The sequence below is a fragment of the Microtus oregoni genome, unplaced genomic scaffold (genome assembly GCF_018167655.1).
Source record: "Microtus oregoni isolate MIOR12 unplaced genomic scaffold, Mior012 000001F_ref0000356, whole genome shotgun sequence".
NCBI classification, from domain to species: Eukaryota; Metazoa; Chordata; class Mammalia; order Rodentia; family Cricetidae; genus Microtus; species Microtus oregoni.
The window spans coordinates 51,298,455-51,325,468 of NW_024543060.1; the positions used below are offsets into that span (position 1 = coordinate 51,298,455).

Sequence of the window (27,014 nt, forward strand, 5' to 3'; positions counted from 1 at the left end):
GACCAGGGGGACTCTGTGGCAACTCTAACATCTCCCCTCTAGAGACAATGTGCTGGTGGACCTGCGTGTTTGTGGGTGACCTCGTCAAACACCTGCACTTTTCAGAAGGAAAATTACATTTGTAGTGGGTCCTTCTTCATTTTCAGCGACACAGCACTGGAGATTGAAAGACAGATCATTGCACTTGACGAGAATCCTTTTCCCAAACTTCTCTGCAAACGGCTTCACTTCCGGCTCCATGGGTGAGAAGTCCAGTTTCTTGAAAATGAAAACATGGATATGTAAACACTTAGAGCTCCCATCAAAAATGCCATCATGGGTGTTATCACATAAATCTGCCTGAAACACGGGAAAGCTATATCCACAATAGGGCTGCGACTTTGCGACGGCACATCACACTGAACAGACATGTATGTCATCATGCATGTTATCATGACAGTCACATACATGATGACACACCTGCTTGACGGATCATTATGCAGGGAATAATACATGGTTATAAACAACCTAAACACCCATTAGCTTATGTGTAAGGACACATAAAATACATTATATATGTATACACACACATACGGCTGTACATACAGACATGTACACTCAATAATAAAAAGGAAACTCAGGGCTAGACGTGGTGGCACACATTTGTAAGCCCAGAACTTCGGAGGCAGAGGCAGAGGCAGGCGGATCTCTGTGAGTTCAAGGCCAGCCTGGTCTACAAGAGCTAGTTCCAGGACAGGCTCCAAAGCTACAGAGAAACTCTGTCTCAAAAAAAACAAAAAACAAAACAACAACAACAAAAAAAAAAGGAAATTCTGAATCAATGAAATGGCCCAGCAAGTCAAGTGTGCGGCATCAAAGCCCGCCACCTGAATGTGATTCCGGAATCCACGGAGGATGGAGAGAACCAACCCCTAAAGTTGTCCTCTGACCCCCCTGCATGTGGCTGAAGTTTCAGAGTCCATGTTTTACCCCCACAAATAATAGCAATCAATCAAGGCAATCAATAAAAGGAAGACATAACAGACAAATCCTGCATGGTTTCACATTGATGAGTTTGATATAATAGTTAATTCATAAAGACTAAAAGCAGAACAGAGGTCACTAGGGTCTTATGGACAACCAGGGATGGGAAGCCATTATTTAAAAGAATTTCAGTTTCTAAAGACGGAAACTTTCAAATATTGGAAACAGATGGTGTAACAGTTGCATGGAGAATATTTGTTGTTACTGTACTTTTAAAAAATTTTTACTTTTTAAAGTTTGAATTATATATTATCAAATGACTCAAGCCATAAGGTCTGCGCTGTATGCATGTTACCACAGTAAACAGAGTTAGGAGGTCCGTGAAGAAACTCAGAAGATGGTTATTATTAAAGTTAAATGGGGAGTCATTTAAAAAGGAGAGCTAGGTCTATTAGAAGAACCACAAATGAGGAGGGAAAGCGTTGGGGCGAAATATAGCATGACCTTGTCCCTTCTGGGCAACTCTACCTTACACTCAATGTCGCAGGCCCTGGAGGTCTTTGTCACACCATGTTTGGACTTTGCTGGGACACAGATGTGGGCTGCACGCACTTAGCTTTCTCTCGGGGTCAAAAGCTAGTTGAGAAGTGTTACTGCCTCCTGGGTGTCTACAGCGGTGTGTGCCACGCTCTAGGGGTTATTTTTAGGGGTCCCTTAAATGATCAGTGTGACCCTGCAGATTCAGGCTGGAGACTTCTGGGAAGTGGGCTAAACACTGCTCTCAATGTTCGGCAGCACACTGAATATTAAACATCTGTGGATTTTATATTCTAAATGTTAAACAGCTCTTACCTGGGCATCTGGGTCCAGGTAAAAAAGCTTCACTCTGCTCTCGCTTTTCAGCTTTATTTCTGCTTCTCTGGTGCTCTGTGGACAAAAAGAATAAAAAGAAAGAAAGAAATTTATTTGTGAACAAAATCCTTTGTCCCCACCGCCTCCCCCAGAGGTACCAGAATATGTTTGAAAGCTGCCTATGACAGTTTAAATGAGGTCCCCATAAAGCTCATCTATTCGAATGTTTCATCCCCAGTTGGTGGGACCTTTTGGGAGGGGTAGGACTTTTAGAGGAGTTGCTTCATTTGGGGTGGGTTCTGAGATTTCAAAAGCCCATACCATTCCAAGCTAGCTTTCCCTCTCTCTGCCTTGAGCATGTGGACTAAGATGGGAGCACTTCGCGGCTGCTCCAGTACCTAAGACAGAAGCACTCAGAGGCTGCTCCAGTACCTAAGACAGAAGCACTCGGAGGCTGCTCCAGTACCTAAGACAGAAGCACTCAGCGGCTGCTCCAGTACCTAAGACGGGAGCACTCAGCGGCTGCTCCAGTACCTAAGACAGAAGCATTCAGCGGCTGCTCCAGTACCTAAGATGGGAGCACTCAGCGGCTGCTCCAGTACCTAAGACAGAAGCACTCAGCGGCTGCTCCAGTACCTAAGACGGGAGCACTCAGCGGCTGCTCCAGTACCTAAGACAGAAGCACTCAGCGGCTGCTCCAGTACCTAAGACGGGAGCACTCCGCGGCTGCTCCAGTACCTAAGACGGGAGCACTCCGCGGCTGCTCCAGTACCTAAGACGGGAGCACTCCGCGGCTGCTCCAGTACCTAAGATGGGAGCACTCCGCGGCTGCTCCAGTACCTAAGACGGGAGCACTCAGCGGCTGCTCCAGTACCTAAGACGGGAGCACTCCGCGGCTGCTCCAGTACCTAAGACGGGAGCACTCAGCGGCTGCTCCAGTATCTAAGACGGGAGCACTCAGCGGCTGCTCCAGTACCTAAGATGGGAGCACTCAGCGGCTGCTCCAGTACCTAAGATGGGAGCACTCAGCGGCTGCTCCAGTACCTAAGATGGGAGCACTCAGCGGCTGCTCTAGTACCTAAGACAGAAGCACTCAGCGGCTGCTCCAGTACCTAAGACGGGAGCACTCAGCGGCTGCTCCAGTACCTAAGATGGGAGCACTCAGCGGCTGCTCTAGTACCTAAGACGGGAGCACTCAGTGGCTGCTCCAGTACCTAAGACGGGAGCACTCAGCAGCTGCTGCAGTACCAGCTGCCTACCTGATGCCATGCTCCCCACCGCAACTCTCAGGAACTGTGTAACCAGGCTCCTGATAAACTCTTCCTCTGTAACCTGTCTCTATCATGGTATCTCTTCACAACAGCGGGAAAGTACAGGCTACTCCACAACCCTGTCTGGTCTCTAGGAGGCAGCGGCATGCCATGTGACCCAGGTGGCACAGGCTGGAACATTGTGGGTGACAGCATAGGCACTGGAACCCTGAGGAGGTTTAGAGTGGCGTAGGCACAGTTAAGCCTGGGAGGTTTTCAGCTGGAACCTTTCAGTCGATGGCCATGAACTTGAGTAGCAGACTTGGAAAGCATCAGCATGAAGGCAGGGATGGAAGTGGACATGATTCCTTGGGAGTGTGGGAGGAGTGACAGGCAGAGGAGAAGCCACAAAGGACACAGACACCTGGTGGCAGGGCGGAGACAGAGATGCAGGACTTAGAGGGGGCGCTTGTGTGAAAGAGGCTTCTGGACATTCACGAGGTTGAGTCACCTTTAACCTCTTCTTTGTGGCAGTCACAGACACTTACTCCTCATTTTCCCAGATAAATATGGAGCTCTGATTATAATTCCCCCTTCTCATCTGCTACTTCTCCCAAAGACAGGAATCACCCCTCTGTCCCAGACAATGGAGCAGGGACAACCAGGGTGAAGAAGTTGGCTGTCTTCTGTGTTGATGGCTAAGGGACATCTAATATGGCATGTCTAACCTAACCCAATGAGAAATTAAGAATCTTACTAATTTTTCAATCATAAGTCCTTGGCTATGACTCAAACCCTCAGCGACTGTAACCAGCGGCCTGACATTCATAACTAGCTCTGCAGCTGACTCCCCTCCCTACCTGGCCTTGTATTTCTAAGTAAAAAGAATGCACGAGATGACGCCAGAGGCTCTTCCCCCAGCAGTGTGTGTCGGGTGGCATCTAAGAGTGATCGCTTGGAGGTCAGGGGCAGTCTTTACACCTGCTTTTGCTTTCCATGGAGAAGATGTTCCTGGGTTGGATCCAGGCAGACTCTCTCCATGGAGAGTTTGAGAGCCTCATCTCACTTCATGTTGCTGACCCCTGTACCTTCTATAGACACACACACACACACACACACACACACACACACACACTGGAAACCAGAACATACCTAAGTGGATATATGGAGATTGGAGATGTCAGGAAGATGAAGTCACCATGAAGAAAAAAGTCTAGCTTGTTTACACAACACCGGGAAGTTTTACTTACAAGAAGCATAAAAGTAAAATCTTAATCAGTGTTTATTAAGACACTGAGAAAATGTACTTTCACAGGCTAAGTGCACACAAAGATACAGCTGTTAAGAGAATTATCCCAAGACTATGTGATTGAGCACGTTTCAGGGAGGCAGGAAGCGGGCCCGCTCTGGAAACAGCCTGTGGTCGGTCAGTGCGCGGTGGGACTGTAGGAGGCTTCCTCCCAACAGCTCCGCTCTGGCAAGACCTGTTTTCTAGTTTAGACTTGGTGGAGAAAAGACTGTGAGGAATACGGACAGGAGCAGGGCGACCCTCCTTAGAAACTGCTGTTTGCACCCAAGTCAAAGAAGAGAAGGGCTCAGCCGACACAAAGACACTTCCCATCTCACTCAGCCACAAATGACACGGCTTCCCCATGCTTCCTTCATCTTTGGAACATTCAAGGGTTTCTCCAGAAAGGAGAGTGATGTGTCTCAAGCTTGTGCGTGCACAATCTGAAGTGAAACATCATCTATGGCCAATTTTATTTCATTTCAAAAGTACGTTACAGGAAAAACATGGTGTTGGCGGCTGAGTCATTCAGACAGAATGAGATAAAACAGATTTAGCAAAATCCTCTGAGGCTGGAATACATAACGCTTAAAAATAATTTATGAGTATGGGTGGTTTGCTTGTATGCATATCTGTGAACCAGGGGCATGCCTGGTACCCACGGAGGCCAGGAGACAGGTATAGAATCCCATGGAACTGGAGATACAGATGGTTGTGAGCCACCATGTAGGTGCTAAGAATCCAAACGAGGTCCCCTCGAAGAGCAGCTGGTGCTCTGAGCCACCGAGTCATCTCTCCAGCCTCCAGATGATTTAGTTCTTCCTTTAGAGAGCTATCACAACACATGTTCATGCCTTATGTCATCTAACTCAAATGGACTAACACTTCACCTCCGGACACAAAGCCAGGCTAGAGCGTTCTAGAATTGGAAGCTTAGCAATGGAATGACTGCCAAACCACAGGCGATTCCACAGCGTGATAATGGCATGGTTTTCTGGTTTGGGGTCTGGGAAGGAAGTGTTTGTTCCAGAGTTGGCTTTAAAACTCTTATAAAAATGTGGCCAGGAAACCACATGGGTTCCCACAAGTCCTACTGAGAATGGCCCCCTGCCCCTGACTCAGTCTCAGGGAGGCTATAGACCTACAAATGCCACACTTCATCTTATACTCCACTATAGAAGATTTACCTGGAAAGAAAAATTCATCATAGAATAAAATCATAAAGAAGCAATTCTGGAATCATACGAAACTGCCTCTCTTCAGAACACAAGGCGATGAAGTGTGAGCTACTGTTTGGATACATACACACACATGTGTGCACACACATCACACAAAAACACACCACACACATACACACACGTGTGCACACAAAACACACCACACATACACACACGTGCACACACATCACACAAAAACACACCACACACATACACACACGTGTGCACACACATCTCACAAAAACACACCACACACGTGTGCACACACATCACAAACACACGCGTGTGCACACATCACAAGCACACCACACATACACATGCATACGTGTGCACACATAGCATGCACAGACATACACGCATGCACACACACCACAGAGAAGGAAAATACATTAAGAGAGAGTGTGAGGTTTTTCTTCATATCACCTTTACACAAAAAGGTAATGCACAGACATCCTCCAGGGCCACCTAACATCAAGGCAAGCAGAGGAAGGAATGCCCTGAGTTCCCAGAAGAAACAAATTCACTGGTTTGTACAGGCTTTTTAAATAGAAATATTTGTAAGACTGATGCTATGAATTTTGCTTTATTTACAATCAAAAGTTTGGTTTCAGAGCTAGACAATAGGAGAAAAAGATTAAGTTTTCAGGTAAATATAGTATGTCCCTGAAGTGAAAACAGTAGAGATATCCAGTACTCCAAGCACAAGCAAACGCTCCAGGAACATACAAACAACCCTGAAAATCCAAGTCCATAATATTCCAGAGTGAAATATCAGTTATTTTGCACTGAAATAACTTCCTGTCAGACATATCCTGTTTGGCTGGGTCTCAGTCACAATGGAAAACAAAAGCCAGAGCTAACAGGAAGAGTGAGGCCAAGACAAGCCATCAGGAGAGGTCTGGCCACTAAGTCACACCTCCAGCTGCCTCTCCAGTGATCCAGGCATCCTCTCCACCCTTCCCTGTGGCTGTGCCTCCCTCGTCTGCTTTCCCGACCTCTTCATCCTGAGTACACTCCCTTTCTCTCCCTGCATCTCTCCCACTCCACTCCATACACAATTTATCTGACTCTGTAACCATGGAATTCATTCGTCCTAAAAACAGGATGTCCATTTGCTGGTTAGTCCCCAAGTTCCCTTAATGAGTACAAATGAGCCATATCCCAGGTTCACTAGCAGGGCTAACAGCCAGGCTGATGACAGAGGAGTCAGGCACAGGGATGCCTCTCCACTTAGAGCCTGGCCCCTCAAACGCCACATGACTGAGAAGGCCACTAGAATTCACAGGTGACTGACAAGCCACACTTCCAATAGTCCTCACAGTAGCACCCTGGGAGAAAGACAGTACGTTTTTTTCCCTTTGAAAAATTAAGTTGGCCAGGTAGCAGAAGAAAAGACTAAAATTCTTATTCAACTTCATAGGGGGAAAAACTGGATTTCTTGTTGGTTTTATCCTATTTTGCTTTGCTTAAGATAGGCTCTTGCTATGACCCAAGCTGACCTTGAACTTGGCAATTCTTCCTGTCCCAGCCTCCCCAGCAGCAGGGTGTCAGGACATCTGGCTTAGAGATACAGACGTGAAATCACCAACCCTGGGCTCAAATCACCGGAACCGGAGCTTCATCTTAGGTAACCATTCTGCCCACTGGGTAAGCCTAAAGTGTCTTTCCGATCTCTAGACTGCATGGATGTGCTGTTCCAGTAAGAACCAAATAAGTTTGAGCGTGCTGCCGGGAGAACCTCTGAGCATCCAGGAACAACGCAGGATGCATGAACAGAGTCAACTAATGCCCAGACTGCCTAGCAAGACTGGTCGAGGGGTGTAGTTCAGTGCTAGACTACTGGTCGACCATATGCACGGCCCTGAGTTTCAGCAACACACAACACACACACACACACTGGACTAGCATGAAAATAAACACAGAAGCCAAAACTCCTCCAGGCCAGGCACAGCTTACAATGGAAGTTCTAAAGTTAGTTTTAATGGGCAGGTGTGAAAATAGCTAAGTCCTGAAGAAAAACAGAACTCTGCAGTCCGAGCCAGGAAGAACCACCATGTCATCTAGAAAGAAAGGTCAGTGCTGGATGCCTGTCTATTTGCAAGCCTACGTAGACACACCATGTTTCCATTATAGTGTTTAACGTGTGGGTGGGTACAGCCAGCATTTCACTGCATCATAAAAAAAGCACAACAGAAAGGCAATAACACAAAGACTATAAAGGGACAGTGAAGACAAAGACATCGCCCTCCTTTTAAGACGCATGTACAGGACAAGGATAGTCACGGCAGCACTGTTCAGAGTAAGAAAAATGGAAATAGCCTGACAGTTAAAAGGTCTATGCAGTACGATAAAAATGACTGACCATGTCTGTACCCAAAACAAGGCCAAATATGGTATCATTAAACACCAGTGCAAAATAAACACACAAACATACAAAAATCACCACCCAGTGTCTTTATGGTGAGTGTGTAAAAACACACAACAAAAAGGAAGTAAGATGCATCTCAGTGGATGCTCATGGCTGGGGCTGTGGAGCAGGAGAGAATGGGAGCAAAGGCCATGCTGAAAGGACTGCCGACTGTCACTGGGGTTATATATATTATATATAATACTTATTATATACCGGGGTTGTATATATAATATAATACTTATTATATATAATATACAATACTTATTATATATAGCATATATAATATATATGCTAATAAGGTAACAGGGCAGCACGGGGCTCTGGGCAGCGCTGACATGGCCACTTTGTTTTTTCTTGTGCTTTTCAGTAATTCTGGGGTTTCTCAAAATTACCAAATACACGAAGAACCTGGCTTTGTTGTTGCTTACTTGTATTTTGTTTGTTTTGGGTGACCCAGGAACATGGTCTGTACCTTCAGCAGTTCCCGTTTAGATGAAGTGACAAAATTTCCACAATCATCGTTGGGAATTACGAGCATTAATTTGAGTGAGACAGCATACCCAAGTGTTCTGGCTCCTGGACACAAACTAGCTCATCTGAGAAGGAGCTTCGTGGAGACAATGCCCCCACTAGACTGGACAGTGGGCTAGACTGTGGTGCATTTTCTTGATGGATATGGGAGAACCCAGCTCACTGTGGACAGTGCTACCCTAGGCTGGTGGTCCTGGGTGCTATAAGAAAGCAGGCTGGGCAAGTCATGAGACTAGCAGTGCGTAGCACCCCTCCATGGCCTCTGCTTCAGATCCCACCTCTAGTTCACTGCGCTGAGTTCCTGCCCTGACTCCTCACAGTACCTGAGAGCTGAGAGCTGAAATAAACCCTTTCCTCCCTAAACTGATTCTGGCTGTAGTGTTTTTCACAGAATAGAAACATTAACTAAGACAGCAATGAACGTAATTTAAGTAAGAGAAGCCCAAGTAAGAGAGAATACTAGGTACACACAGGCATGTGTTTTTGTTATTTCTTTCATATTTGCGCTGACATATTAAATGCAATGATGCCGTTTAAAAAAAACAGCAACGTACTTTGTAGGGCATTTTCTGGAAGATAGACTGGAAGTGTCATTAGTGCAAAATATGCCACCCCCTCATATTCATGTCAGGAAGCAGACGGTGACAATCACACCATCAGTGTTCTTATTTTAGGAGAGTCATGAAACGAGAAGCATTTAGCATTCGGTGTAGAGTGGGAATATTAGGATGACCTTACCTTAGCAAGTTCAGGCAGGTAGCTATCCAAACCGGAACCGGAACCTTCTAGTTTGCTTTGTTCATCATCTAAACATCAAAAGAGATCAATTGAGTCATGTGTAGTTGTAACTGTCTTATTCAATATAAGCAAAGGAACTGGAATGCGGTGGTTCTTAAGTCTGAAAGAACATTCAAAACAGCTCAGGGCTTTAGAAGGACCCTGATGGACAAGCCCAGCAGGGAAAATGGTGACACCTGAGACCTTGCACAGTTAAGGTCCCCATCCTCAACTCCCCACCTTATTAGAACTATGTTAGCTGTGTGCAACACCCTTCACAGCCACACATACACACTAGAACTTATGTTAGCTGTGTGCAACACCATTCACAGCCACGCATACACACTAGAACAAGTTAGCTGTGTGCAACACCCTTCACACACAGCCACACATACACACTAGAACAAGTTAGCTGTGTGCAACACCCTTCACAGCCACACATACACACTAGAACAAGTTAGCTGTGTGCAACACCCTTCACAGCCACACATCCACACTAGAACAAGTTAGCTGTGTGCAACACCCTTCACAGCCACACATACACACTAGAACTTATGTTAGCTGTGTGCAACACCCTTCACAGCCACACATACACACTAGAACTTATGTTAGCTGTGTGCAACACCCTTCACAGTCAAACATCCACACTAGAACGTATGTTAGCTGTGTGCAACACCCTTCACAGCCACACATCCACACTAGAACAAGTTAGCTGTGTGCAACACCCTTCACAGCCACACATACACACTAGAACTTATGTTAGCTGTGTGCAACACCCTTCACAGCCACACATACACACTAGAACTTATGTTAGCTGTGTGCAACACCCTTCACAGCCACACATACACACTAGAACTTATGTTAGCTGTGTGCAACACCCTTCACAGCCACACATACACACTAGAACAAGTTAGCTGTGTGCAACACCCTTCACACACAGCCACACATACACACTAGAACAAGTTAGCTGTGTGCAACACCCTTCACACACAGCCACACATACACACTAGAACAAGTTAGCTGTGTGCAACACCCTTCACAGCCACACATACACACTAGAACAAGTTAGCTGTGTGCAACACCCTTCACACACAGCCACACATACACACTAGAACAAGTGAGCTGTGTGCAACACCCTTCACAGCCACACATCCACACTAGAACTTATGTTAGCTGTGTGCAACACCCTTCACAGCCACACATACACACTAGAACTTATGTTAGCTGTGTGCAACACCCTTCACAGCCACACATCCACACTAGAACAAGTTAGCTGTGTGCAACACCCTTCACAGCCACACATCCACACTAGAACTTACGTTAGCTGTGTGCAACACCCTTCACAGCCACACATACACACTAGAACTTATGTTAGCTGTGTGCAACACCCTTCACAGCCACACATACACACTAGAACAAGTTAGCTGTGTGCAACACCCTTCACAGCCACACATACACACTAGAACTTATGTTAGCTGTGTGCAACACCCTTCACAGCCACACATACACACTAGAACAAGTTAGCTGTGTGCAACACCCTTCACAGCCACACATACACACTAGAACTTATGTTAGCTGTGTGCAACACCCTTCACAGCCACACATACACACTAGAACAAGTTAGCTGTGTGCAACACCCTTCACAGCCACACATACACACTAGAACTTATGTTAGCTGTGTGCAACACCCTTCACAGCCACACATACACACTAGAACAAGTGAGCTGTGTGCAACACCCTTCACAGCCACACATCCACACTAGAACTTATGTTAGCTGTGTGCAACACCCTTCACAGCCACACATACACACTAGAACTTATGTTAGCTGTGTGCAACACCCTTCACAGCCACACATACACACTAGAACTTATGTTAGCTGTGTGCAACACCCTTCACAGCCACACATACACACTAGAACTTATGTTAGCTGTGTGCAACACCCTTCATAGCCACACATCCACACTAGAACAAGTTAGCTGTGTGCAACACCCTTCACAGCCACACATACACACTAGAACTTATGTTAGCTGTGTGCAACACCCTTCACAGCCACACATCCACACTAGAACAAGTTAGCTGTGTGCAACACCCTTCACAGCCACACATACACACTAGAACTTATGTTAGCTGTGTGCAACACCCTTCACAGCCACACATACACACTAGAACTTATGTTAGCTGTGTGCAACACCCTTCACAGCCACACATACACACTAGAACAAGTTAGCTGTGTGCAACACCCTTCACAGCCACACATACACACTAGAACAAGTTAGCTGTGTGCAACACCCTTCATAGCCACACATACACACTAGAACAAGTTAGCTGTGTGCAACACCCTTCACAGCCACACATCCACACTAGAACAAGTTAGCTGTGTGCAACACCCTTCACAGCCACACATACACACTAGAACGTATGTTAGCTGTGTGCAACACCCTTCACAGCCACACATACACACTAGAACTTATGTTAGCTGTGTGCAACACCCTTCACAGCCACACATACACACTAGAACTTATGTTAGCTGTGTGCAACACCCTTCACAGCCACACATACACACTAGAACAAGTTAGCTGTGTGTAACACCCTTCACAGCCACACATCCACACTAGAACAAGTTAGCTGTGTGCAACACCCTTCACAGCCACACATCCACACTAGAACAAGTTAGCTGTGTGCAACACCCTTCACAGCCACACATCCACACTAGAACAAGTTAGCTGTGTGCAACACCCTTCACAGCCACACATCCACACTAGAACAAGTTAGCTGTGTGCAACACCCTTCACAGCCACACATACACACTAGAACTTATGTTAGCTGTGTGCAACACCCTTCACAGCCACACATACACACTAGAACAAGTTAGCTGTGTGCAACACCCTTCACAGCCACACATCCACACTAGAACAAGTTAGCTGTGTGCAACACCCTTCACAGCCACACATCCACACTAGAACAAGTTAGCTGTGTGCAACACCCTTCACAGCCACACATCCACACTAGAACTTATGTTAGCTGTGTGCAACACCCTTCACAGCCACACATACACACTAGAACTTATGTTAGCTGTGTGCAACACCCTTCACAGCCACACATACACACTAGAACAAGTTAGCTGTGTGCAACACCCTTCACAGCCACACATCCACACTAGAACAAGTTAGCTGTGTGCAACACCCTTCACAGCCACACATCCACACTAGAACAAGTTAGCTGTGTGCAACACCCTTCACAGCCACACATCCACACTAGAACTTATGTTAGCTGTGTGCAACACCCTTCACAGCCACACATACACACTAGAACTTATGTTAGCTGTGTGCAACACCCTTCACAGCCACACATACACACTAGAACTTATGTTAGCTGTGTGCAACACCCTTCACAGCCACACATACACACTAGAACAAGTTAGCTGTGTGCAACATCCTGCACAACCACCCATCCAGAGGCTTTGGTAGGACCAAGAAAATAGGAGTTTGACTTTTTTCAAACCCTCAGGTAATTTGGAGTATAACCAGAGTTGTTCACTTATGAGCTTGTACAATTAGAATGAACATACATCAAAAGCACAGCTGAAGTCAGGCGATGGTAGCACACCCCTTTCATTCTACCACTCAGCAGGCAGAGGCAGGTGGATTTCTGTGAGTGTGAGACCAGCCTAGTCTACACAGCTAATCCCAGGATGGTCAGGGATACACAAAGAAATCCTGTCTCGAAAATCAAACAAACAAATAAACCCCCAAACAAAAACGTACACTTTGAAGCTTACTCATTCCATTGGTAATTTTCTTTTCAATCATCCCTCCCCACACCCACACAACTTTTATTTTTTTCTTAAAGACAGGCTGTCATGTAGCCCAGGCTAGACTTAAACTTACTATGTAGCCAAGGGTGACCTTGAACTTCTAAACCTCCTGCCTTGACCTCCTAAATATTAGGATTACAGGCGTCTACTACCATACAAGTTTATGCAGTACTGGGAGCCTAAGGCTTCACACAGGAATATATCTACTGAGCTGCATCCCTGGCTCTAATTTCCATTTTCAGGTAAAAACCGAGACTCAGAAAACATAAGTGGTTTGTCCAAGGTCACAGAGCTAAAAAGTGATATTCTTGAGACTCATATCCAGGCCTGCCTGTCCACACCATGGCTGTTCATGTTACATACTTGCCACACAAACATTGTCAAAGTACTAATTCTTTTCATTTGTTTTGGGTTTCTTGAGACAGGGGCTCACTATACAGTTGGCCTGCAATTCCCATGACAATTGGCTGGGCCACCTCAAAACCTGTGCCTCTTGTCTCTGCTCTCCACATGCTGGAATTATCTGCAACACCATGCCTGGCTCCAGGGCAGTAAAATGCAGCCTGACAAAAGCCTTTGCTGACAGACTGTTTGGGAAAGGCTCTCACTGTCCCCACCTCACAGGGACCTTCCTACCTTCATGAGAGTCCCCATTCCGCTTTTCTTGCATTGCAGCTTCAAAGTTGAGCTGGAGGATCTTGTTGAGAACGGTGACCCACTCCTCCATCTCCGCCTCACTATCTGCTGCTAGAAGATAGCTGCTTTTGTCCTGCATCTTGAGCTCGAACGCAAAGCGCCTGACTCTGTTGTTCTGTGATGGGAACAGGCGAAAGAGACACACTGGGAAACAGCTCAGGGTAATCGGCCCTAGTTGTTAATGGTGCCATTGGATCAGATCTCGGATACTACTCTAAAACTGCAAACTCCCTTCTCATGAGCCGGCACCATAGTCCACCTCCGCCATTTTTACCTTCCCTTTTGATTAATTACCTATCTTTTAAAAAAGATTTACTTTTTAATTATGTATGTGAGTGCCTTGTCTGTGGTATGTATGTACACTATGCATGTGGCTTGTTCTGGAGGAGGTCAGAGGAGAGCCCTGGGTCCCCTGAACTGGACGGTTACAGATGGTTGTGAGCCACCATATATATGATGGGACTGGAACCTGGGTCCTCTGCAAAAGCAGTAGATGCTGGGGCTGGAGAGGTGGCTCAGTGATCAAGAGCATTTGCTGGTTTCTTTTTTTTTTTTTTAAGATTTACTTTTATTATTTTTAACTATATTTCCATGTATGTATGTGCAGGTATGTATGTGCATGCGTGTGCAGGTGCCCATGGAGGCCGAGGCATCAGATCTCCTGTAGCTGGAGTTACAGATACCCATGAGCCATGTGACACGGGTGCTGAGAACCAAACTTGTGCTCTTAACCACTGAGCCATCTTTCAGGCCTCATTTCCTTTCTTGCTATTTAATTTATGTATTTCTTGCTCCCTGCAATGGCACAGAAATCCCTCAAGGACAGGAGCTATCTGTTCTCTTTATTTAATGTTACCCCCACAACCTTCAAAGTCTGGCACACAGTGAGCATTTGAAAAATGCCGAATCTATGAAATTTCACATGTAAATATTCTATATTCAATAGTTACATATTTGGTTTCTTTAAAAAGATCAAGTGTGTGCCACCACTGCCTTTCTCAAAGCTAACTGCTATCTACCAATCTATTCAGCTTACTTCCCCGGAACTTTTCCCATCATTTATTAGTCGTAAAAGTATGTGGATCCTTTGTCTCCTGTTCACATGCCCATTATGGGAATGGAAGATGAATGTATACCAAAGGTTGGTCCATCTCAGTACTGCATTCAGGCCCATCATTCTTCCCACAAGGGGCTGGTCTACGTACTGTTCTAGGTTTGGCAGCATCCTGGCCTCCACCTACCACACGTTAGTGGGACAGTTGTGAGCCAAACCATCTCCAGACACTGACAAATATATCCTAGAGGCAAACACTCCAGGCCAACCACTCTAGACAGAAATTCATCTCTGAAGAAAAGAACACAGTCCACACAAGCTGAAGGGGGAGGAGTCCAACCTCCTGTTGAGTGCTGAGGGAGCAGAGTGTCCCAACACCCACTAAAATCTCAGCCAGCCACCTGCAGTTCAAGGATGCTTCACGGTGTATGGTCCAGGCACACGGAGACCTAAGGCCTATCGTTTGTGCAGGGCAGCTTTTAGGAGCCTGATATGCTAAGTGCGTCTCTGGGCAAGGCCGTGTGAACCACAGTGCACAGATCATCTGCCACGGGCTTAGTGATTGCCACCTCGGGTCTCACACGCAAAGGTAAAAAATCAAGGAGTGAAACATGGGACTGAAGGAGTTTTCTCTGTGCATTTGGGGAACCACCTACTCCTCAAACATACAGAGGGTTAAAAATCAAGAAAAAGCACAACACTTTGATTCTAGGTTATCCTTTCTGAGACCCATTTTCTTCACCTGCAGCACAAGTCTAACCAACTCCCGTGGCTTTAAAACACTATCAGGGTTTAAGGCTCAAGCTCTGTCTTTCAGGTTGACCTGGAAACTCCCCCTCAGGCATTTCTTTCCATTCACAGCGTTCATCAGCTACTATTTTAAATAACATCCAAGAGGGGTGGGGCCAATAGAAAGGTATGGGAGGGGTCGTGAGAGGGTAGAGAAGTACACGGGTAGGAAGATCTCCTGAAGGACATAGTACCATGAACAATCAAAATACATGACCAAAAATAAAAGCTAAAAAGTAAGCATCCCAAAGAATTGTTTTTCTTTTTCTTTTCCCAAAACCATTTAAATTACAACTTTTTATTTCCTTTTTGATCTCATTTGAGGACAGGGTCTCACGTAAGCCAGGCTGCCCACAAACCCCTAGGTAGCCAAGAAAGGCTTCAAACTCGGGGACTTCTCCCCTCCACCTCCCAAGTGTTCTGACTTCAAGTGTATGCTACCACAGATGGGCTTAACAAAGGAAATAACTCTTTTGAAGACTTATATGTGGTTCAGCAAAGGAGAGATGTTATGAACTACAAATGCAAAAATAATTCGAAGGAAGACAACGGGCACTGGACCTCAGAGTCTGAGATGCTCCCGAGGACAGCGGCTTGATGAGGGTGATCCAGCAACTGTGTTATTACACTGTGTTGCACACTTGTAACAAGACACTCTTGTTAAACAAAAATAATTACTTCTTACTGCAGAATGAGGTAGAAAAAAATACACCTAGCTCTGCTTTCAACTATACCAGAAAATTCAGCTAAAAAAGGAACTTCAAGGCTTTTCAGCTCCACGTGAATGAAACTTGAGCTTGGAGATCTTACAAAAAAAGCCAATAAACTGTCATTAACAAATCACTCCGTTACTTCTTACCCACAGCTACTCAGTATGCTTTTTAATATACTTGTTATTCACACCTGAGGGCTGCTGAGGATCCACCAGGATTGGCTGCTGGCAGAGGGATCCGTCAGCTGATTAGCTGTTGAAGATACTTTCTCAGGGACTGTGAAATCATGCTACAGTCTTGCTCTAAGGCTCAGACACATGCCCACCACCTGTGGTCTGGGTCCTGCCCTGTGGCTTATGCCAAGAGCTAACTAAATTTCTCTGTTCTCTCTGTTGTCAAAAGCCAGCGATGCTCACCAGCAGATGGGCTACACCATCAGCTTTAGCAGGTGACTCCTGCACTTTACCCGCAGCCAGTTCACCCCAGCACCCTCTCCTGCTGCCCTTCCAGTGTCTCCTGCCACTCACTCTCTGGGTCCTGCCCATTTCTGATCTGGATGCTAACTTTTGCTTCTGACAAGGACAAAGCCATAATTACCAGAGTGCTGGACAAAATAGAAGAAAACGCTATTCTCAAATAAGGGTAGAGACTGTGTGGCTGTGATCCCCAACAGAAGAAAAATAAATGAACCCACTGACTTCAGCATCTGGCAGGACAGAGATTCAAGGTAAAGCTACCGACCAAACCTCATGAAGTCAGGCAGACAGAACTTAAAGGAAAGTCTCTGGAATGAGGACCAGGTGAGAGACATCAGGTAGGCAAACATTGTAGGACTCTTCAAATCCCATGTATGTTGTCTAGTTTCTATCTGCATGTCTACCTTAACAAAAGAAGTTTTCCAGCACATAAATAAAACTCAAGACAGAGCAACCTAAATTTCAGGAAATGAAGGACGAGATGGGGGTCCGTGAGACGGCTCAGCAAGTCACGACACTTGCCTCACAAGTCTGTCAACCTAAACTTGACCCACAGGTGGAAGGAGAGAACGGATCCCATGTTGTTCTCTGACGTCCACACGCACGCTATGGAATTCACCGCCACCTGAACCCCTCACAACAATCAATATTTTTTTTTAATTATAAAGAGATGATCATATAAACAGGGAGGAAGAATACAGCAGGTGCCCCCAAACACAATGGTGTTGAGAAGACACTGCAAAGGCTTTGGTGTTCCGAGGTCAAAGGACTTCTTGGATTTCTAAAAAATGAGTCAAATACAACTCAAATATAAGTTTTTGCGGATAAAGTAACTAAAAAAAGTTACCACTTTATATAAAGCTTCTTAGGCAGTCACAAGACTCTAGCAACTACAGGGTGTCTCCTCCAAAATAAAAATTTTAAAAATCACAACAAATAGGAGCTAAACGGACTGGAGAAGGAAGGTCAGAAGGTCCAGTCACCCGTCACTTGTTTTGAGGCCAGCCTAGACTACAAGAGACCCCATCTCATAAAGGAGCAGAGAAGTCTCCACAGTGGGGAAGGGGAAGAGAAAGGATCTGCAGGACAGCGGCTCTGCGGGGTGGAGAGTCACAGTCTGGAATGGAACAGAAGGGGGCGGCTCTAAAATTCTACCTTCCCGCACAGGAGCCAGGAATAAAGAGTGGGAAGTAAGGGGGGACTACGATTCAGGGGAGCCAGGAGCACCCCAGTGCAAGAGGTGTGGGGGTGAAGCACTTGAACAGTACCCTTCAGCCCTTCTCTACTCATGAGGATTTACTAGAGGACAAAGAAGCAATTTGATTTCAGGTAAGAGTGTAAATATCAAAACAAAAAGACCTATCAAATCCGAGGGCGATGTCAGCTATGTCCCCGACTTCTCCAGGTTAGCCCCACGACACAGCCTCCTAATAGAATCAAGCTCCAGGCTAATGCCACTCAGAGGGAGGCTTCTCTGGTGATGCTGAATCCATCCACTGTCTCCTTGACTGGAAGAGTGTTCCTGGTCACAGAGCCCCTCTGTCTGAGGCCTGCGGAAGGAACGCATTCATGCTTCATTCCGCGGGTACCCGGGCAGAGTCCAACGAATCAGGGTGTTTGTGTCTTACACACTGTGAGTTGTGAGACGGAACAAGCCTCCACGTTGGAAAGTGAACAATTCCCGTATGTGGGTTTTACGATGCAGCCCAGGCTGGCCATGAATCTAAGATCCCTCATTCTCCCGTTATCACACCCACGTTTTAAACACAAAGCCTCGCACACTAGAGGACTAGTGTCTACCACAGTATCCTGCCATCTTTACAGTGATGAAAAACAGGCTGTGTTTTCAGGTTAGGTGTTATGTTTCCAGCCTAATTACAGCCATGTTCGAAAGCGTTTCCCTGTATCTGCACATTCATGTGTAGTATCGCTGCAGACCAGAAACCTTGAGAGAATGCTTTTCATACTCACCTGAATCACACCCATGCAGGAATCTAGGAATATGGATCCTTTGGGTTCCTTGGAGATCTTTTCATCTTTATAAAAATTTAGATTGTAGGATCCATCACCAAGTTGAATCAGGTGGAAAAACCGCCGCTTAAATGACTGGAAACAAAACAAAACCAAACTCAGACAGCTCCTCTTTCTGGATGGACAGCGGGAACTGAGAAGCCACCAGGACTCTGGAAAACACGAGCCAGAACTCTGTAACCCCAGTGGGATGTTAGTCAATGCTACTGGCCCCTGCATCGGCTGGAGGAAGATCCCCCACCACGGCTCACGCTCTTCCTGCCTGTGCGTTTTAAGAAGGCTTCATCATCATCCACAGTTCACTGTTTCTCATCCACAGAGCTTGAGGTTTGACATAACTCTACCCTAAAGTAGGGAGAGGAGGTCCAACTGTGAGACAGACGTGTTCTCACATCCCCAGAGCCCCTCACTCACACCACAAGGAATGTCCTCCCGTCATGCCACGGAAGGACTTTTGAGCCTCAGGATTCTGGCAGTCAGTACTTGCCTGGTTTATTTTCTACCTCTGTGTTCACCTGAGCGTCCTCTTGCTGTTGCGTTTCTCCCTGATTCACCCTGGTCTCTTCTGCATAACTTCTTAAACTACTTTTACTCTATATTTTATTTTAGTTTTCTTAACTATGTGTCTATGTCTGTGTATGCCCTTGTAAGTGCTGGTACCTGTGGAGGCCAGAGATGTTGGAGGTCCCTGGAGCTGCCTGATTGGGGTGCTGGGAACGTGTCACGTGAGGGAAAGCGGGGTGATACGCCCTCTTACCCTCATGGTCACGCTGATCGCGCTGTTCATGTTGCCTTTGTACAGCCAGCCATGCTTGGTGATCCCGCCCTTCTGAGACCCGAGGGAGGCAGCATCCTAGGAGGGAAGGGAAACCACGTCAATCTACTGCCCTGTGTAGATTATTTTCTGGGAGTTTCATCAACGGGAAAACCATTCCGTCTGTGCCAAGTGGTCCAGTTACCACCAGTGCCTCTATGTCCCTCTAGAAGCTGTTTACCGGTGAATTCTAGATATCCTGTTCCCTCAAGGGTCGGGTTAGTCCTGGCCAAATTTTTACTTTTGGGAGTTTAACGAGCCACAGGAACCACACACCACTCAGTTTTTCTGCCTCACCCAGTTTCATGAAAAAAGTTTTTGAGCGACACTCCTCCACGGTCAGAGGACAAAAGAAAATTCCTGAAATGCTTCCCAGAGGCTTGGTTCAGGGAAAGGTGAATAAAGAAAAGGAAACAGGAGGCCATGCAGGAAGGAGATGGAAAAAAAAAAAAAACAGGGTGAGGGAAAGAGAGGCAGATGCTGGAATAAAAATACGACTTCAAGGGAAGACCTTCCCTGTGAGATCTGGATGTGAGGCGGTGGGCACAGAGCCAGGGCATGCCCCAGCCACTGCCGGCACATACAGTCATGGACAGCTATAAACATGGCCCAACATAAAACTGTTAAGTTACTTAAAGCTTTTTCAGATTTTCTTTCCTGTAACTTGACCGCACCGCGTGTGGACTACACAGCTGACAGCCTCAGTCCGCGGGGACAAAGACTGGAGACGCCTGAGAGAGACCGTAAACAGACAGAGGTGACACTGCCAAGTCTTCCCTTAACCAAACCGAGAAGCGTGGGGAGGCCTGGCTCAGCTTTGTTGAGCCACCCTGATATCAGCGTTTGCGGTTTCGGCATTGTTGTGATTGGACCTGAGAAATTGTTTCCCTGTCAAGGGTTTCCTAAGCTATTGGGCACCTCGACATGCACGCCTTCGCTTGGTCCTCCTGGCCATATAATCAGCACCTTTAAAATGGAGACTGTGTAGCCCTGGCTGGCCTAGAACTCGTTATGTAGACCAGGCTGGCCTTAACTCTCAGAAATCCACCTGCCTCTGCCTGGTGAGTGGTGGTTAGATTAAAAGTGTTCACTGTGGGCCACATTAACTTTTCTCAGAATTATTTCTGAAACACTATTGCTCCAGAATAGTTAGAAGATGTTTAGAAGATTACCTTCTAAAGTTGGCTAATGCTGTACTTAGTATACAGCTGAGGAAAGGGGTCTAAACCCGCGACGGGGCACCAACAGAGAGGAAGAGGAATATACGGAGGGGTCTGCGCTAACTTTATGAGATTCCCTTCCTCCCTCTTCATACACTTCCCTGAGCACCGTCTTTCTCCAAGAGCTAGGGAGCTTACTAAAGTCAGACCGCGCTAAAGCAGCCACTGGAGAAACAGCCATTTCACTTCCACTGTCGAAAAACAGCCGAAATTCAAGGTCTAGGGCATCTCGGTATCTCTTAGCAATGCAGCCCAATCTGATCCAAGCCCTTGCAAGTGATCTCAGAACAAAACACAAGTCAGAGAACATGAGATGCTGAGCAGTCCAGATAAAGCCGGGACCTGAAGCCAACCTAAAAATAGATTTTAAAAATTTCCTTTGCTTCATTTAAACATCCCCGTTCCTGTTTGGGCTGAAAGGTTGGCTCTTCTCTCAACGCCTGCGCCATGGGAGTCTTGAGTGGGAAGAGAGACAGAGGGCAAGAGCCTACCTCGTCTTTGTCAGCCTCTTCGTCAACTTCATAGACATGAACCGGAAGTTTATCCAACTTGGCCACTTTGCTTTAAAAACAAGAAAGCAAAGTTGCTTTGTAACTGCATCATCAATAGAGTCTACATCTCCACCCATCAGAGGAACCAGTCCATAACCAGCCCAACAGTGGCCCCTGGCAAAGAATAACACAGGCCATGTCATTGCTTTTCAATGAACCGAGGAACCCAATCAAAGGTCCACACAGCACCGTAGAAATGAAGGCACGGCTTGCTAGAGCAAGGAGGCCTATTAAATGTAAGGAAGTGGACTGGGTACTAATTAAAAGACTAGGTGGGACAATTCTTAATATTAAAATATGAGAGAAATATATTATCGAGGTCACAGAATTTTAAGTGATTAATAGTGGAAGGTGATGAAGGCATTAATGGCGGACAGTACCGACAGCTACAGCAGCAGTAGCTACAGTTACAGAACAGCTGTACGCTAGGTGTGCCGGGTACGTTACATATGCCCTGTCATGTAAGCTGGTGGTAGCTGTTGTCAGTCTGACAGGGGAAACTCAGAGAGGGCAAAGCTAACCCAGACAAAACCCAGAGTCTGTAATCCTATTACAATGTTCCATTTGGTGGGACATTCTTACTGATGCTCAACGGTAAAATCTCGCCACCGTTAAACTCCACCCCATAGTAAACATACACTCCACGAAGTCAGTTATCTTCCTACATGAAGACAGTTTGAGAAGACAATCCAGGAAGGTGGATTTATTAGATCAAGTGGGAATTATTTCAAATCACCAAGTGAGTGCTGGGCAGCCAGAGAGCTCAGAAGCCTATCCATGCAGAGAAAATAAAGTCGGCAGGGAGTGTTTCCTCTGATGTTTAAAAAGGTGATCAGGAACTTGGCTGAACACTCTAAGGAGTGGCTGAGCCACACACGTAGGAAAACAAACAGCGAGGTCCAGAGAGAAAAGTACAAAGGGCTCGAAATCTCACTAAGGGAACAAACTCAAGAACGTACTAATTTGGGTTCAATGCAAGTTTCCAGGGGCGACAATGACCCTGAAAACAACCTGTCTTCATTTGCTCCGATCCAGCACCGGCTGCACTTCCCTTTGCCGACTGTGTGTGGAATGTGCTGTCTTCCAACAGTCCTCTGGGTACACACACACACACACACACACACACACACACACACACACACACCGGCCCTGCTTCCCTTTCCACAAACTTATCCCAATACAATTGCTTTCAGTGTGCTCACAGTTAAAGCTTCAAAGCAGGTAAGGGACTGACCTGGGGAAACACTGTATAAGATTTGCTTTCTTAACACATTTATTTACCATAGCCTTCACGTGGTTCTTTCCAAAATATTCTTTTGAAGAAACACACACACACACACAGAGAGAGAGAAAGAGAGAGAGAGAGAGAGAGAGAGAGAGAGAGAGAGAGAGCGCGCGCACTATTCTCAAGAATTAAGCTGGAACCAACCTAGGTGTCTGTCAACCTAGGAAGGGATACACAGAATGAAATTGCTTTCGTATCTAAAAAAAAAAAAAAATGAATGTAACTGGAAATACTCATATTACAGCAATTATGCCAGGTCTAAAAAACACAAATACATATGTTATGTGGAGCCTAAAGTTTACATGGATATATAAAAATCATGGAGGCACAGATGACATGAAAGAAGGTGCCCAAGGACGTACAGGATGGACAGGAAAGGGGAGAACATGCTCAAAGCACGGGACATACTTGGATGAGAGGCGCTTATGGAGCCAGGAGCGTGTGCAGCGGATGTGAACACAAGAAAGTGGACAGGGTGTGTTAACACAGAGAAGACAACGGTGGGAGGGGAAGCAGAACAGCGTAAGGAGGACCAGAGTTGATCAAAGACGTGGAGGAAACGTCAGGATGACACTCGTTACCTCACACAGTTAATAAATGCGGACAAGTGTTCAGTCCAATAACCATAAAACGACACTGCATCATAGTTCACCACAGTGGCCTTATCTCTAACACACCTCAGTGGAAACTTTCTGGCTCTCTGAACAGAATCAAGCCACCTCTATGTGCTGTTCACCCCATCAGAGTATGACATCGAGTCTTGCAATCAAAAGATATTACCATGCACACAGAAATCTCCTGTGCTTTCACAACCACTCTGACTGTGCAAATGAAGCCACACGTCTTCCTCAGCACACACACGCCTGAAGCCCACTCACCTCGGAAGCTGCCGAAACTCTCCTGAGTAATCTTCATATTTGTATGTCACGAGATGCCAGTCAGAGTTGTAGGTTTTGATGCACTATGGGGGATTTAGAAAACAAAAAACAAAAATCAGAGATACAGAAATCAGGTGACTTTCTGCGGAGTCAGACCCTAGAGACATTCCAAAGTTCTACCACCAATTATCAACAGTCAAAGCTCTACCTGCAGAGTCTCCAGGAGGTGTGAGACTTCGAACCAGTGAAATATGACCCTTGGGAAAGATACTGTTTCAAGTTATCAATATAAATGATCTGGCCGCAGTTTTTATATGGAGACATTGAAATAGCAATTACTATTCCTGGCTTATAATCTATTTTTTATATAAAAGAAAGTTACGCTGCTATGGTGGGTTGAATGAGAATTGCCCCCTAGAGGCTCATATATTTAGATGTTTGGTCCCCAGTTGGTGGAACTGTTTGGGAAGGATTAGGAGGTGCGGTCTTGTTGGAGAAGGTATGTAGAATTTTGAGGTTTCAAAGCCAGCATCATTCCCAAAGCCTCTCACACAGGCTCACACGAGTCACTATGTAAATTCAGTGTGTGTGTGTGTGTGTGTGTGTGTCTGTGTGTGTGTGTGTGTGTGTACTGTAGGCACGCCACTGCTAAGCGTCGTTTAGTGACATTAGTGTTCACACACTACATCAGAACTACCTCACTGCATGACTACACAGGAGCAAGGTGCCCTTCGCCCATCTGCCCTGGGCACCCGTCTGAGGGCTGTGCAGTCTGATGATTTACAGGGCTACATCTTTGCATATGAATGGGTGGAATTCAGCAGCTGAAGGCCCCGCTTGTTAAAGCCCGCTTGGTCCACGTGAAATTCTAGATGGCTAGCTCTTGACATACACAAAAGTGGGGAGAGAAAAAGAGCGTGAAAAGATGTATTTGTGCCAGATCTCATTATGGGGCTGGGGGGGGGGGTAAAACTGTCTGTGAACAAAGCCCCTGTTCTGTTCCCACTTCATTTACAGCAATTGTTTGAGCAGCCACCAACTCACAACAGCGACAACAATCGGTGCTTTTTTAATTTTTATCTTTCTTACACAGTAAGCAACTTTGCTTCAAACGATCCCAAGGGAAGGGAGTGTGGGTGTTCTAGATTATTCTTTGGAGGTAGAATAAACAGGAGGGAAGGGCCAAGAGCAGGGTCAGACAGGGTAGGTGAGAACTTCTCTCCCTTTGACCACACAACTATAAACATTTTTAAAATGTTATTTTATTCTTACAAATGCTTTTTCACAATTTCCAGCAAAACTCTCACACCTGGGTTTCAGATACCACATTCAAAATTAGAATCCAAAGTCCCGGAATATGGCTTTGCGAAGTCACATGTGGTTATGGGTTTTCCTACAGCTGCCCCTCGGAGGCAGGCATGGCTCTGTCTAGCACACTCCTCCTGTCTTTATCCAGCTATGATGGTCTCGCAGGAGCCTGCACATCAAGCCACAGCACCAACCTCCTAACCAGACATGAAGCCACCCGGAGGCACAGGCGTGTTCCCAGGTGATGAAAAGCAAGGAGGAAGGACAAAGGGGGTAGCATGGATGTTTTTATGAATACTCACCTGTTTACAACTTCAAGCAAAATGGGGAAATACAATGCCTAAATGTTTAAACTTGTAAGGACTCACTGGTTAAAGAAGCAGCCACCAAGCCTGAGAACCCGAGTTCGATCCTCTGGAGGCCCATGTTGGAAGAAGAGAACGAACTCTTGCAAGTTGCCTTCAGACCTCCATGTGTGCACGGTGTTCATGCACACACACACACAAACATACATACACATGCACACACACACATAAGATAACCTGGGCTGGAGGCATGGCTCGGGAGTTAAGAACACTTATTGGTCTTGCAGAGGACACAGGTTCAGCTCCCTCCTCTGACCTCCATGTGTGTCAGCACGAATGTGGTCCACATACATGTGCAGGTAGAGCACTCATACACAAGAAATAGGTACAGCTAAATAAGCAATCTTAAAAGAACAAACAAGTCTTTCGAAAATGCCACTGAGGGTTCTGCCCACCCTAAAACAACAACAACAACAACAAAAACCCAACTTTCTCATGAATTGGGAGAACTAAGTGATGATTTTGTCACATGCTCTAAGGCAGATGTCAGCAAACCTTCTGTGGACATCAAGAGAGTCATAACCCAGTGATTTTCAGGATTTCACTGTCTCTACTCAAGTCGGTTGTATTATGACTACAGCCCAATATGTAAACAGATGGGCAAGGCCATGTACTGATAAAACATCAGCCATGAAAACAGGCTGCGAGCCAGGTTTTCTCTGAAGTCACATTTTCCAAAGCCTGCCTTTAAAGAAATGGTTATAACTGTATAAATATACCTAGTCTGTGCATGGAAGCCTATATAAACACACCTAGTGTGTGTGTAAGCCTGTATAAACACACCTAGTATGTGTGTGTAAGCCTGTATAAACATACCTAGTGTGTGTAAGCCTGTACAAACACACCTAGTGTGTGTGGAAGTCTATATAAATACACCTAGTGTGTGTGTAAGCCTGTATGAACACACCTAGTGTGTACATCAAAGGCACTAGTGTGGTGAAAAGGAAAGGGACAGGACACTATCTTTATAGAAAGACAGAACACTGCTTTAAACACTTTAGATGCAGACTTTTTTTTTTTTTACATCTCCACTAAAAAAAAAAAACTCTCTTATTTAATTGGTCTTCACCTTAAAAGCAGAGCTGACCTGCAGTTCTACTGATAGGAACACACTTCCTCTAACGCACTTTCTATTTTCCACATAGAAAAGGGCCTAACTCATTTTTTAACTATATTGTGCACGTGCGTGTTTGTGTCTGTGCATGTGTGTGTGTGTCACAGACATGGGTGAGGGTCAGAGGCTTTCTCCTCCGTGTGGGTCCTGGGGATCAAACTGGTGTCAGGGATCTTTCTCTACTGAGTCATCTTGCTGCCCCCAAACTCATTTCTAAAGGAAGAAACTCTTCAAGAAACAAAATTACTGAAACTAACTAGTTTCTTCTACCTAAAAACAGCTGAAGGAATAAACACACACACAAGGGAAGCGAAACCACACAATCTAGTAATGATGTCTCTTGGTTCAGGCTATGATCTGTGTGCTCAAACACAGATAGAGTGATTTTATTGCACACAGATCGGGGCGGTCAGGTATGGATATCATCACCTGGTTAAACATACAAGTGGAGCGAAAGATCCCATGATGCACTGCTGAATCAACCACTACCAACTGTATTAATGACCAAGGTCCGCACTAAGGACAGCGATCCCCTTACGAGCCACCCTTGAGTCTATGTCCACAGGGTCAACTCTGGAGACGTGGGTGTTTGGGACCATTCCACACACCCAAAACAC

The 27,014-nt window shown here is 45.9% G+C and overlaps 1 protein-coding gene across 31 annotated transcripts in view; it reads right to left on the minus strand.

Moving 5' to 3' along the window:
• Dock9 (dedicator of cytokinesis 9) overlaps positions 1-27,014 on the minus strand; it is a 250,834-nt gene that overhangs the window by 89,369 nt on the left and 134,451 nt on the right. For all 31 annotated transcript variants that reach the window (XM_041670162.1, XM_041670154.1, XM_041670102.1 and 28 more), the window contains exons 4-11: positions 23,611-23,693; positions 21,388-21,457; positions 19,620-19,715; positions 18,803-18,937; positions 13,740-13,914; positions 9,250-9,317; positions 1,816-1,890; positions 118-258 (exon numbers count right to left, since the gene is read on the minus strand). In XM_041670162.1, coding sequence (XP_041526096.1) covers positions 118-258; positions 1,816-1,890; positions 9,250-9,317; positions 13,740-13,914; positions 18,803-18,937; positions 19,620-19,715; positions 21,388-21,457; positions 23,611-23,693 — 843 coding nt within the window. The remainder of the gene's footprint in view (positions 1-117; positions 259-1,815; positions 1,891-9,249; positions 9,318-13,739; positions 13,915-18,802; positions 18,938-19,619; positions 19,716-21,387; positions 21,458-23,610; positions 23,694-27,014) is intronic.